At 34.0% G+C, this 15,283-nt stretch overlaps 1 protein-coding gene across 1 annotated transcript in view; it reads left to right on the top strand.

The window, feature by feature from the left end:
* LOC139510276 (protein timeless homolog) overlaps positions 1-6,757 on the top strand; it is a 74,206-nt gene extending 67,449 nt beyond the window's left edge. The window contains exons 33-38 of the mRNA XM_071296768.1: positions 167-196; positions 962-1,152; positions 1,616-1,704; positions 1,947-2,207; positions 2,694-2,821; positions 4,240-6,757. Of these exons, the coding sequence (XP_071152869.1) occupies positions 167-196; positions 962-1,152; positions 1,616-1,704; positions 1,947-2,207; positions 2,694-2,821; positions 4,240-5,806 (2,266 nt within the window). The 3' untranslated portion in view covers positions 5,807-6,757. The remainder of the gene's footprint in view (positions 1-166; positions 197-961; positions 1,153-1,615; positions 1,705-1,946; positions 2,208-2,693; positions 2,822-4,239) is intronic.
* The last annotated feature ends 8,526 nt before the right edge of the window (positions 6,758-15,283 follow it).

Below are 15,283 nucleotides of genomic sequence, written 5' to 3'. Positions count from 1 at the left end.
ATGCACATTTTGTAACGTATTTTGCAAAATTTAATAAGTAGTTTTATTAAAGTGACTTTCGGTGATACGAAAAAATGCCGAAATGTGTATTCAATATGATTTTGATTAAAGACATTACATTAATAAAGTGTCACTGAAAAATTTAATATTTTTTTCTTATCTGTAGGTTGCAAAAGCCACAGGAAAGTCAGATGGGGTATGTATAGTTTTATAAAATAAATATGGACGTTCATTTACTTGTTTATAGTTTCATATACCCATTGTGTCTGTTTATACCAAATAACGCAATTTAAATTCTCGGCCTGGATGTTCATCTGATTTGCCATTGAACGTTCAACAGCCAGTCATCATCTCTTAACTTATATATACAATGTAAAATTAAATATGAAGAAAACATTTAGATATTGTATTATGTATAAAAAAAAGATGTGGTTTGATTGCCAATGGGACAACTCTCCACAAGAGACCAAAATGACACATAAATTAACAACTGTAGGTCACCATGAGGACTTCAACAATGAGCAAAGCCCATACAACATAGTCAGCTATAAAAGGCCCCGAGATGACAATGTAAAACAATTCAAACGAGAAAACTATGGGCTTAATATATGTACCAAAAATGAACGAAAAACAAATATATAACACATAAACAAACGACAACCACCGAATTGCAGGCTCCTTACTTGTGACAGGCACATACATACAGAATGTGGCGGGGTTAAACATGTTTTGGGATCCCAACCCTCCCTCTAACCCAGGACAGTGGTATAACAGTACAACATTAGAACGAACTATAAAATAAAATGGATAACAATACAAATGGACGTGGCCGGGTACTTGTACATCCCAACGACAAAAAGACACTAGGTACATAACTGAGAGTACTTGCAGTTAACTAACAACTTATAAAAAAATCATGCATCTAAGAAGTTTAAACCATAATCTTTCATTTTATTTGTAGACGAATTATGATAAACAGAGATTTCCCGGCTGAACATCCATACAGTTCTCATATGCCAAGGTTTTCTGTTTTTCCTAAATTTGATGCATCAGAAGACCCTAAAAGGGGCGTAGCAGCCAGATATGAACAACCAATCAACGCAGAAATGCCAGCCACTGCATTTGATGTACAGATAATAAGTAAAACAAAAGGTAGGTTTACTATTTGTTTCTCTCTTATAATTTTTGAATTCAATTGAAATATTCAATCAGATAACTTAAATTATGGAGAATTTTTGCTGTATGTCATTGCATTATTTTAGGTGGGGAAATGAAACAAAATTTAAAGAGTATTGGTGGCTTAAATAAGATAGATGAATATTGGTTGACGATTTGATTTTTCAATTAAGATTGAAGTCGAGTGCACCCAGACGAGCGGGGTTCGAACTCACAACGTCAGTGTTTACTGACTAGTGATTACAGTAGCAACTACTTAGACCACTCGGCCCCTGTTGACGAAAACCTGTAAACATTCAAACATCAAAACCACATTATATCAGTTTTAATGACCAAGTTTGCATTATGCCATGAAATATTCATTCTGAAAACATTATTTTGAAATAGAATATTAAACCAATTTGACGTTTGTAATATTCTAATGGTTTGTCTGTTTCAGGGTCTGGTATTCGGCATGAAATTCAAGCAAAGCCAAAGGAATCTGAAAAATTAGGTTTAGAATGGCAAGGAGAAAGAGGTTTTCATCAGGTAGCAAACATAATATTAAGTATATGGAGTCTACTTTCATTTTCGCTGTTAACGACATCTTTTTAAGAAATGATGCGCGTATATTGACAATAAAATTTAGAAAATAAAAACTAATGTTCTTTTATTATTTGTGATTTTTCAATTTTTAACGTTATGTGCTATTGCTCAAATAATAGGCTATTACTTATTTCATTGTAAAAGGATGTATAGAGAAATTAAAAAATATATGGTTACCTTTTCAGCTTGTGAAAGCTAACGGAGGCCGACAACAGTACTATCCAATACCACCCAAAACAGTTGTTCCAAATCTGCAGGATCGTGGACCAGAAATGAGACTGTCTAATAACACTGCCAATGCATTAAGAAATATTGAACGCGACCAGTGGCAGACGACGTATGATTTACAACATACGGGCATTGGACCATCGAACCCAATGGCACTTGATAATTTGGAAAACAAGTTAAATGTCTATGGCACTTACGGCGTCGACGACAGTAATTTGGTAAATAGATATATTCATTTATCAGCTTCTTTGTTTTTTTGTTTAAATTCCAGTACACCAATTTACTGCTTATAGTAATGAAAAAAGAGGCTAGCTTTGTACACTTAAAAATTGGAGGCTCAGTAGTGTCGAACTCCGTCACCATTTAGATATCGCTCATCCTATTTTGACCACTGAAAACAATTTAATATAAATGTTATAAGCTGTAGACACAGTTTAATATCTGTAAAGCAAGGGCCTTTTTTGTACTTATTGTCAGATACATGTATACTAGTAGTAATCAAGAATATTCAGTGGAAGTAGATTTGCGTAATTTGGATTACACTAATCGTATTAAATATTTAATGAAATGTTTTAAAAATTGCATTAATATTATTTTTGAACAGTTTAAGAATTAGTAACTTGGATGTAAGTCTTAAGTTTATCCTATTTAAAGTTATTAAATGTGATTTCATTGTGTTTATTTCAAGATAATATATATTTCAGTATCCCAGATCAAAGAATACCTTTGACCCACCGAGGCCATTCGAAGGGAGAATCTCCAGAAAACTCATACCTAAACCACCACAACAAAAACCTGGTTCATCATGCGGGGAGAATACTTCATACCAACGGTAACTAGTTAAAATTGACGTATATATTTGTGTTTTACACTGTGTCGCTCACCGTTTGTTTTTTTGTTGTTTATTTTATCAATCAGTAATAAGTTAATATGCCAAAACTTACCGGAATTGAACTTTTCATTAAAAAAACTGCCAAAAAAAACCAAACAACATTGATACTATTAGTTGTCCTTGTTATTTACTTTATCGATACATTGATACCGTTGGTTTTCCTGTTTGAATGGTTTTACACTAGTCATATTTAGAACCCTTTATAGCTTGCTGTTCAGTGTGAGCCAAGTTTCCGTGATGAATGCCCTACTTTGACCTATAGTGGTTTACTTTTGCTAATTGTGACTTGAATGGAGATTTGTCGCATTGGCACTCATACCACATCTTCTTATACACACTATATTATTTGAAAACAATGAAGTATAGGACTTGTATTATACAGTGTCAGCAAGTGTTATCAATTATAAGTCATAAGAAAATACCTTAACAGAAAAGTACAAAATAAATAAAGATAAAAATTTAAACTCGCTAAATCATGAATCAGGGGCGGTTCTCAATATTAAGACACATGAATAGTTTTGCATCATCAACCGACTATTGAAATGTTTATGTAAGCACTTATTTGGAAACCGACAGAATTAGAAAACATAACATAAATGTTGCTACATTTAAGGACGATGACTGAAATAATGATACATTCCATCAATATCATAGAAAAAAACAGAAGGTCTATTCATGTTCTTGGTAACTTTGTTTTTCAAAATAAATTCTAAATAGGTTTCTTAACTCGAACTTGATATATATTTAAATGTGACAAGTATTAAAACAATCAGTGTCTTTAGTTGTTTTCGAGACACTTTTGAGTTTAGAAATATTTTGAAACTAAATAATGTCTTGAAAGAGGGACGAAAGATACCAGAGGGACAGTCAAACTCATAAATCGAAAATAAACTGACAACGCCATGGCTAAAAATGAAAAAAACAAACAGACAAACAATAGTACACATGACACAACATAGAAAACTAAAGAATAAGCAACACGAACCCCACCAAAAACTGGGGGTGATCTCAGTTGCTCCGGAAGGGTAAGCAGATCCTGCTCCACATGTGGCACCCGTCGTGTTGCTTATGTGATAACAAAAGACGTGTATGAAGACACGAATTTGTCTTAATATGTTCTAAGATAAAGAAAAAAATGTGTCGTCTGCTAGGCAGACACTTTGAATGTTAGGTTTTGATTGTCTTTCACTTTTATGCATTAGACTTTTAAATCTTTTGTGCTCAAATATACCAGATAAAGTTTATTTCAGAAAGTAGTGGCGTGTGCATTGTTTTCATTTGTTTATCTTTCATATAAAATAAAGATGTTATAAATTCCATATTGTATTAGTATTGTGTTCTTATTTTTATCTTTGTAGGATGATGACTCTCCGAGAAAAGGAAGAAGACAGATTATGGAACGGCAAAGAATATGTAAGTCTTCCAGAACCAACGAAACCGAAACAAAAAGGTATCAGATGGAAAGAATTAAATGATCTTGCCCATCCAGATCCAAATTTGGAGAAGGTTGGTGAGGCACAAGAAGAACAGCCTGCTGAAGACATACCTTATCGCCCAACAGTTGGTAAACCCGAAGCTACAGAAGAAAATTATCTCACAACGACAAAAGAGAGACAGGATGAAGAATTCCAGGAAATGGAGGCAAGAAATCGGTTCCAAGTTTTAGAGGCTCAGAAACCAAATCGAGATTTGTCATCTCTTCAATATAAAATGGGAAAAGCAAATGTATCGGAAAAACCCAAAACTTTCTACAATCACGAAGGGCAGTACAATGAGGAACGAGCAGGTTTATATAGAACTAATTATCTACCCGAAAGACTAGTTCATTCAATGAATCCAAGAGAAAGCAGTGCTGAAATTATGGACACATTTCATTCATACAGAGGCATTGATGACCTTGATCTACCAACCCGTATGAATCAAGATGCCAATGACGCTTTAAGATACAGTAGGACATTGACTTCAGCAAATGCAAATCTTTCCGGGGATCGTAGGGATTCAAGAGAAGTCTTAAGACCATTACAAGATCTGAAACAATCACAAAAACAGAAACTGCAACCAACTGACATTTCTAGTAGCTACAGGGTTCAAGAAGGGGAAATTATCAACAAAGAATGCGAAATGGGAGAGAACTACAATACACAAAAGTTTCTACAGGAACACGAGTTGCCACGCTTTGCCAGAAATGAACCACTTAATGTCATGTCAACATCAAATCAAAAATTATCTAATGTTCGAGGAATATCTGGTCTGAAAAATGGTAGTGGAAAAAGTGTTTCGTTCTCCGACAGCGTTACTGTAGCTAGTGCATCAGGAAACGGTCCTCTTCGTGTTTTCGGTGCAAATTCAAATGGGTTGACTTCTGATGAAAAGCAGTTGATTGCGTCTGTGGGCGAGGCAAATCCAACTCAATACACTAGCACACAGGCTATGTATAACAGGGAGAATAATGCGTTCAATGAACAGAAACCGCCGAAATTTACTATCTTTTCTATTCAACCACCTGTTCAAGAAACAGTTGTAGAATCCAAGCAGGGTACTGTAATGGCCATGAGGAAACCAAAACGAGCTGCCACTTCACTTGCAGACACAGAATATCGCGACGAATTCGGAAGTCTTTCTTCAAATGTAGCTCCAACAAATTTAAGACATTCGTTTTCTCTGAAATCAGCGTATGAAAGTCAATTTCCAGTATATAATCATATAGGTTACAAGGACGACATGCGATTTACTTGGGAACCAGGAAGTGGAGTACCTAGACCTCAGTCAACGCTTTTAGGTATACAAGATACATTTTCTAAATCTGCAGTGCGAAGTAAGTTTCATTCTCGGTTTAGTGAATCCAATCCCGATTTACGACAAAATATAGTAAATGGAAAGAAACATAACTTCTATGGAATGAGTGGTCAAATTTTACATGGATGAAGATTTGTGCGTTTCTATCAATGACATTCAAAAGCATTTAAGAGCACAACACAATGCTTTCTTTGGTAAAACGAGCAGTAAAATGAACTAATATTGAAATCCGTTCGGACATGACATGCTTTCTTCTTCCGGAAAAGTTTAAACTGTTTTGCATGTTGTTGTTTTTGCCTAATTTATGTTTGCACAGTAATGTAGTGCATCATGGCAAAATTGTATTCTATAGAGTGTTACAAATTACTTAAAGAATTTTATCACACAATGGAAGTGAAAAGTCAAGGTTATACTTCCATGATCACACTTATGAATGTATGGTATATCACATACATTTTTTCTTTCTTTTGAGCACACTACGAGAAAAATCACAGTTACAAAAAAGAAATGATTTTTAATGATTTCTCAGTGTTATGGTTAAAGTCTATTTTTTTTCCTCATGTTTTACGTTGTTGATAATATTATTATGATAATGTTTTATGAATTCAATCTGTGATAGCTATTTGTTCGTCATTTTTTACTGCGTCTTGAAGTTGAACTGTATGTTGAAATCAAAGTATTATATTTTTGTCGCATGTGCGACACTTGTAATTGTTATTGTTGTTTTTTTTTTAAATATTTTATATGTACCTGCACAATCAGTATTATATCATGACAGCCCGATGTTAGCATGCCATTTTTGTTTGTTTGTTAAAATGTTCAACGATAAGGTTCAGTATTATCATATATTTCTTAAATCTTTTAAGGATATATGTATACGAATGTATGTCACTATGTGGATACGAATTTTTCTTCGATTAGATTATTTAATTGTTGAAAGTAAATTTGAATCAAGTGTTATTTGAAGAAGGTGATAGTCCACATATTTAACAGGATTTGTTCATGAAAGGAAGTATTTAATTTTCTATTTATAGGCGTGCCAATTATTGTGCTGTCAGTTAAATAAAAATCTGCTCAATTGTTATGTTGTTGTTGTTTTATTTCATTGAGTATATTTGAAGGTAATCGACAGGGCTAGATGAGCTAATACCATACAACATTCTATATACCAAATATAGTTTTAGAAGGATATTGCCTACATTAATGATACCAAGACCTTTGTTGGCAAAAGAAAGCCTTCGAAAGGACCGATTCTCCGTTCGATCGTTTCTGAAGCAAACTGGTCTAATAAGTCTGATAAGCAATTTCAGAGGTTTGTGTTGGTACGAATTGTGCTTTGTAAAATAGATTTCCAACAACAAAAAACGTTCAACAGAGATTAAAGTTTCGAAAGGAATAGTTGATATAGCTTCGCGTGGATGCGATGTGCATCCAACGGCTTCTGTATAAATATCAGAAAGTCATCAATAAAGACACCACGAATACATTGTGATGGAACATGGCGACGAACTTAGATGTATTCATCTATGTCGTAGTTCGATGAGCAGAGTTGAAAATGTTCACCATACTAGTATTCACCGAGTGGCAAGAATGACAAGATATGATACCTTTATCATTAAGTTTGTCATCGCAACCAGAAGGTGTTGTAATTTTCAAATACAGTAGTCATGTTTTGTCTGTGAAGAACAACTTGATTATCAATTATTTCAAATAGTGTTAAACTGGTGAGGAAATGAGATCATCTAAGAGCAGTTCAATTTGGTATGAAAGCTCTACACAGTTGTAGGTAATTTAAACTTTTTTTATCTCCCTTATCTGCATTATTATTTGTTCTATGAACACGCACAGTGAATCGTATCAGTTGTGGTCCGTATGCATGAACTCAAAACTAATTGTGGATTAGAGGAGCCCAAAGACGTCCTAGGACCACGTATCCGAGGTGTTAAGTAATTGACTTGGTGTTCTAACAAGGGTTTCTGAAATTATCGATCCTTCTTCGTGGCACTGACTGATTAGTGGGCTATCCATATCATGGCCGTGCTCCTCAAAGTCTTTCATTGTAAAAAAAAAAGAACCATAAAGAAATATATCTAGAAAATTCTGCAATATTTGTTCCAAAAAGTAAAAGAATTAAGAATAAATGAGCACTCATGTAATCCCACATACTAAAACATATCATTTGAAAAGAATGAGATTTTGGCTAATCATAAGTCCTACATGGCGTGAATGAACATTACATTGAACAACAAATCGAAGGACTTACCTTATTTTTATTGGATACATAAGCTTTACAAAATTCCGTACTAACAACGGTATATTGCCGACCATCTCCATGTTCGACTAAAGAATTGTCCATAAGATTGACAAAAAATTCTGTCCACAATTAAAGAGGGTCTTCAGAAATACTGTGAAATTACTTACTCGCGAAGTGATATTAACCATATGTGGATTCTAAAAAATTCTAAAGAACTTCTAGATAAGTTTTGAATCTCAATCTTTTTATGAAATTAGTTCTATTTAAACCTTTGATTTTCAACCCTGTTTACCACCCTCTCCCATGTGAAATTGAAAAATCGTCTAAAAGAAATAATCTACAACGCTTTTCGACATAAAAATGGTAGCATACGCTATACAGTTATTTCTTTGGGATTCCATACGATTTTGTTAATACTATTAACTTGATAGTGAACATAAAGGCAAGACATGCTACACAGGAACAAGTGATCAGTATGCTTGAGTTTCTGTTTGACAATATATTTGCTGAATTTGGATGTAGACTTTTTTAACAAATTGTCGGCATTCCTATGGGAACGAACTCGCGTTGCGCCTCTCATGCCGAACTCTTCTTATTTTCATTTGAATCGGACCTTCTTCAGACAATTGTCAGAAACAAGATGATCAAACATGCCCGTTTATTTATTTTCACATTCAGATACATTGTATAATAATTGATGATTTTCTTTCCATTAACAATCCAAACTTTTTTGATTGGGTTCCATTAATATATCCCTCAGAAATAGAAATTAAAAAAAAAACAACAAACACGGCATTCTCCGCCTCAATTTAGGACTTATAACTCGAATTTGACATACACAGTCATCTCAGTACCAGAATCTACCACAAATGAGACGATTTTGATTTTGAAATTTTCAATTTCCCCAACTAAGAAGCAATATACAACCACTGGGTTCATGTCACTGCTGGTGGAGTTTTAATTCCCCGAGGTTATCACCAGCACAATAGTCAACACTTCTGTGCTTACATGAATTGTCATTGATATAGTCATATTTATAAATTAACTTAAAAAACTTTTAAATTTTCTAAATACTAAGGCTTTTCTACCTCAGAAATAGATTACCTTAGCTGTATTTGGCAAAACTTGTTAGGAATTTGGTCCTCGATGCTCTTTTACTTCGTACTTTATTTGGCCTTTTTAACTGTTTTGGATTCGAGCATCACTGATGAGTCTTTTGTAGACGAAACGCGCGTCGGGCGTAAATATTTTTCTTTATCCTGGTATCTATGATGAGTTAATATAATACCAACTTCACCTGCATATATGATATACATTTCCTAACTTATTCAATATTCTAGAGCTTGCAGATTATACTCAGACTTTGTAAAACGTCAACCGTGTCTTAGCAGAAAGTTGATGATGAACCATGTGTATGTGAAAGAACGTCTCGTACTTTTTCTAAAAAGTTCATCAGAAGCTACCAAATAAATATTTCGTAACCATGGTCTTCAAGTATATATTCTTGGTACTGACGTTGTTTATTGTTCTTTGATAATTTTTGTATTCTTGTCTTTCATTTTTGCTAATGTACTTTATCTATTTTCCTTTTTTGTGTTTCTTTGATACACATGACATGGATTCTTTTACATCCTATTTGGTGCAAAACTCAAAAATTTTCATTTGAAATTCTGTTTGAAAATATAACTTGACTGAGCATATATTTTGGGAAATATTTTTTACACAACCTTAAAACTAGTGGTCTTCCCAAATTTTACTTGATTATATGATTGTTTCTCGAAAACGCAATTTATGCAATGAGTATTCTGTTGTTTCGTTGTTTTTCTCTTATACTTGATGTGTTTCCCTCGGCTTTAGTTTGTAACCCGGATTTGTTTTCTCTTAATCGTTTAATAACTTTTGAACAGTGGTATACTTCTGTTGCCTTTAATGAGTTAGTTGTGCAAATACGATGATCTTAAAATCTTATTATTTTTGTCCTCCATGTAGTCGAAACTATACAGGCTGATAAAGTTGTAATAGAACAAATGGATTTTAGGTTTCTTCGAACTTTTACGTAGAAAATGGTTGGTTTTACCTGGTTTGATAGCTAGCTAAACCTCAGTCTAAAATGACAGTCACATAAATTCAATCATATTGACAACGATGTGTGAACAAAACAAACAGACATAATTGATGAAAATGTAAAAAATAGAGGATTAGCAGTGAACATTGTATTAAAATCTCAATCACTATAAAACAAACATGTCAACAAAGAAAACAAAAAAGGAAATAGACAAAACTCATAAGCAAAAACAAAAGACAAAAATACCATTTTTCTTTACCATATCACAATCACACAATGACGGGATGTATAATTACCGAGCAATGTAAAATAGATATATAAAATAGACCAAACAGTAATAATTTATTGACAAATAAAAGAATGATAAACCACGTTATTAAAAGATAATAAACAACGTCAGTACCTAGAATCTATACTTTAAGACCATCGTGTAGTATTTGTGAAGTTGATGTGGAATATAAAAGAAATTATCGTAGTATTCCCTTTATAACGCTTTCCAACACGTTTTCTTAAAGAAACATGCAAAGTAAATTTAAAGAAGGGAATGTTCATAAAACCTGGCAAAAAAACCGCCCGACTATGTCAACCAACGAAATGAATACTCAAGACTTGATACAGACAATGTCCTTAGAAATTGGTTGGTTTAACCTGGTGTTATTGCTAGCCTTGAAGAAGTTCACCTGATCTGAAAATAGACTAAAAGAAGTTATATGATAGACATTTCAACTCTCAAGCGTTTGATTATTATTGACCAAGATCATTCCACAATCTCGCTGAAAGCCGGCTTTTCCACCCCCAAAATATGATTGTAACAGAAGTACTAGCCAGTTCTTGTTTGCCACAACTGTTTAAAAAGGGGGACGAAAGATACCAGGGGGACATTCAAACTCATAAATCGAAAATAAACTGACAGCGCCATGACTAAAAAAAAACAACAAAAAAACTGAAAAACAGAAAAACGAAAGTACAAAAAATACAAAAAACTTTATGGCATATGCATTCTGAAGGACGCCTCCGGGTGCGGGAATTTCTCGCTACATTGAAGACCTGTTGGTGACCTTCTGCTGTTGTTTTTTTCTATGGTCGGGTTGTTGTCTCTTTGGCACATTCCCCATTTCCATTCTCAATTTTATGGTTCGTGTCTGAACAACTTCTCTAGCAGCCATGAATATCAGAGTAGCATTAACTAACTTTATTCTACTAGAATATTGATTTATACTGTTATCAAATAGTAAGGTTAATGAAAGAATAAGTGTTAATGAAAGAGCTAAAAAAAAAAGTAAAATTCCATCGGAAAGTCCCTAATCACATGGCAAAACCATATGACAAAAAGAATGTGGTACATACTTTGTACAAGCAATTTCTTAAATAGAAAATGGTGGGTTAAACCTAGTTTTATAACTAGCTAAACCTCTCACTTGTATGAATGTCGCATAAAATTCCATTATATTGACATCGATGTATGAACACATCAAACGCTCCCTTGCAATCTCAAAGTGAAAATTTAAATAAAAGAACAATACTGTCTAACTGTCTGTTAATTTTCCACTGTATTCAGGTAAGGGGTGGGATTAGCACACACAAGCATGAATTATGCTTAGGCAGTCACATTCTTTTTGTGTCAGGAGCCTGTAATTCAGTCGTTGTCGTTGGTTGAAAAGCAGGCCGTTGTTTTTTTTTCACATTCGGGACCTTTTATAGCTGATTATAAACTTAAAGTCGCACGGTGACCTATGATAGTTAATTTCATTCATTTATACTCTTGTGTATAGTTACCTGATTTGGTTATCACATTTAGTTCTCCTTATATTATTATTATACTGGAAAACATTTGGATCGTTTGAAAGAAATGAAGATATTTTTTCTCCATTTTACATAATTGAATATAAAGGCTGATCTACAATAATTGTTAATTGGATGACATAGATCGGAAAATAAATAGATAATTCTAAAAATGTCAGTTTGTGTGTTTAGTGCTCATAAACGATTCTCCCTGATATTTTATTTTATACTGCTACATGTACATGAAAATATGATCAAATCGAATTTAACAGTTAAAACTTCTAGCAGATTTTTTTTAACTTTCTTGCCCAATAACTTCAAATGAAAAAAAAACAGAATTAAAGATAAACAATAATACACACCAATATCGCAGAGCATCAGCATGACGTGTTTCCCACTGCCAATCATTGCTCTTTTTTATTAACATACACTATAACAATATATCATTTTACCAGGCCACGGTTTGCGGAAGTAGTCAAGAAGACAATATTATGTTTTTCAGGGGTTGACAGGATACACGTGATCGTTGTTAGTTTCAACTTCAATATTATTATGCAAGCAGATGTAATGAACAATGATTTCATACATTATTTTTTTTGGTTTACACTTTATATAGGGCTTTATTTATGATCTTATTCCAGAGTGCACAATTCTTATTCTACATATTTCACCTTTATCAAAATTGGGAAATCTGTTTGGCCGTCCCATTTTGTTGTAGGGATGTTTAGATTAAGTGTCGAGTTAATATGTATATTATTTTGTGTTGTCTGCGAGAAACAAATCATTTTTCTGATCTAGTAACTAAATTCAAAACCAATATAGATAATGTTAACATATACATTTTATTGAATTGTGTAAATTAATCGGAATGCGAATGACAACATGCACCAACAATTCTTTTGTGTGTTTCCCGTTTCGGTAACACATGACATTTGCGCAGGAACTTCTTACATAAACATCGTTTTTGGATTATTGAAACATGTGAAATGTACTGTAACAGTTATTGATTTTTGGAGGTAATGTGATATTATTTATTATTCAATAGTACATAATTTTACGTCAGGTTTGTACACACTAAGTCTCTGGTCAGTGGCGGATCTAGGGGAGGGGGGATTCCGGAGGTTGAACCTCCCTTTTTTGTTGACGATCAATTCATTTGGATAGGGATATCACAAAAGGGGCGATTCCAACCGGGAACCCTCCTGCTGGATCCGCCACTGCACACTACTCAGACCTATATGTTATTTAGTGAGTGATGCGAAAAACTCAATTTACATTGAGGGGGAAGGACAGGGGGTTACCCTTCTCCCTTCTCCCACCCGTCTTCTCCTTTCTCCTACCCCCGTTCTCCTTTCTCCCATTAGAATAAAACATCTCCTTTTGAGATATTTTTTCTTGAAATATTAGAAAAAAATTTAAAAGGAGAGATATTTTATTTTTTCTCCTTTCTCCAACTTTTTCTCCTTTTTCCCAGCCTTCCTCTCCTTTCTCCTACCCCCTTTCTCCTTTCTCCCACCCCCTTTCTCCTTTCTCCTACCCCCTTTCTCCCTGTCTCCCTTACCCCTGTCCCCCCCCTCTACATTAGGTCCCCCTTTTTGAAAAATTACTAAATCCGCCTCTGCTTATCCTGGATGAGGTCCCCCTTTTAAAAAATGGTTGGATCTGTCTCAGTTACTCTAATCTAAACTGAAACACATCAGGGGCGGATCCAGCCATTTTGTGAAAAGGGGGTCCAACCATGTACCCATTCAAATGCATTGATCACCCCAAAAAAGGGGCGGTTCCAACTGAAAACCCTCCCCTGGATCAGCCACTGCACATTACTTGGACCTATATGTTAGTTCGTCACATGTAATTACTTAAGTGATGCGAAAACAACTCAATTTACTAATAAACTCCCTTATTAAAGAAACTTTATATAAAAGTAAACATGTTCATTATATTTTGCTGTGTGAAATTGCTTATGCGGGAAAGACCCATTACAACCCGACCATAGAGGAGACAACAGCTGAAGGCGACCAATGGGTCTTCAATGCAGCGAGAAGCTCCCACACCCGGAGGCGTCACAACAAACCCGTTCTAGAAATAATTTGTGAATGAAATTGGTAAATACAGTTATTCTTGATCTTCATACAATTTAAAGGCATTTCCAAATAGTCCTAAATATAATGCTTTATGCATCTGAAAAGGGTTGAAAATAACACTGAAAAATCATCGTTTTTTCTCTAGCATAGTTTGTACGTGCAGTATAGGTGTATTTTAAAGGCACAACAGTGAAGCCGCCGTATAATACTTCAATTGAACCGATTTACTTTTTGAAGTTTAATTACTATACTATATATAAAAATATTAATTTTCGCGAACCATTTAGGTCATGGAAATTCCAAAATATGGCATCAGTAAGGAGAGTTGTACAAATAATGTGAATACACAGAACCCCCATCCAATTCATCTTTAACTAAAAGTACGTATTCATCATTTTCTATTTTATATGTACTAACAATATTCCATTTTTCTATAATTTGGATTAAAATGTGCAAAAATCTGAGTTAGAATAGGTCGAATGCCCCAAATAAACATTCCCTGATTGGTTGAAGCACTGTGGCGTCGATGTAAAGCATAGCAAGCCTCGATGTAAAGCACACGCTTCACAGGAATAATTAAGGAGAGTTTTACAAATAATGTGAATACACAGACCCTCAATCCAATTTATGTATTGCTAAAAATAATCAAGTGTTCATCATTTTCTGTTTTGATTCTGCTAACAACATTCTATTTTTTCTATAATTTCATTTGAAATATGTGAAACCCCGCAATGAAAATAGATGGCCTCAATGATGCAAAAGCAACCCAAAAAATTTCCGTTAATATGTTAACATCTTGAACTTCGACCCTGGGTTCAAAGGGTTAATAAACCGATTCACAAATAGAGATATCCTTTCGCTCAAGTGAAGTATACAGGCAACTTCGTTTACAGAAATATATACACACTTTATCAGTAATATATTGTCATGCTTCTGCATATCCACGTTTTTTTGTATGCTGAACTTCAGTCAAATTCAATTCTATACAAACTTTATTACGTAAAGCAATAGGAGTAAGAATATTTTTTGCGGCAATTTAACCGTGACCAGCGTCATCGTCAGTATCAAAATTGTTTATCGTAATCATTGTGAAATTTCACTGACATAGGGTTTATTAATATAGAGTAATTTTGGTAAGTATGGCTTATTTATGTCAAAGTTCTCCAGATGTGCTTCTCTAGACATCTTTGACGGTCAGTTTAATCCCATTTATTTCAATATTATCCCCGATGACAGAAATGTCAACCCGACCTATTCGTGTCAAAAGTGAAAATCTAATCTATTTGATGAACTAATTTCTTCTAAAACTGTACATGCATTATTTCTGTATTATTTGATAACCAATCACATTTGCGTTGCATGATAATGGGTACTGTTTGAGCGAACTGTCTAGTGTACTGCAAGATCGATGCAAATTGTGA

The sequence above is a fragment of the Mytilus edulis genome, chromosome 2 (assembly GCF_963676685.1).
Source record: "Mytilus edulis chromosome 2, xbMytEdul2.2, whole genome shotgun sequence".
Lineage (NCBI taxonomy): Eukaryota > Metazoa > Mollusca > Bivalvia > Mytilida > Mytilidae > Mytilus > Mytilus edulis.
The sequence above is the reverse complement of the archived record's forward strand: the minus strand, read 5'-3'. Positions and strand labels throughout refer to the sequence as shown.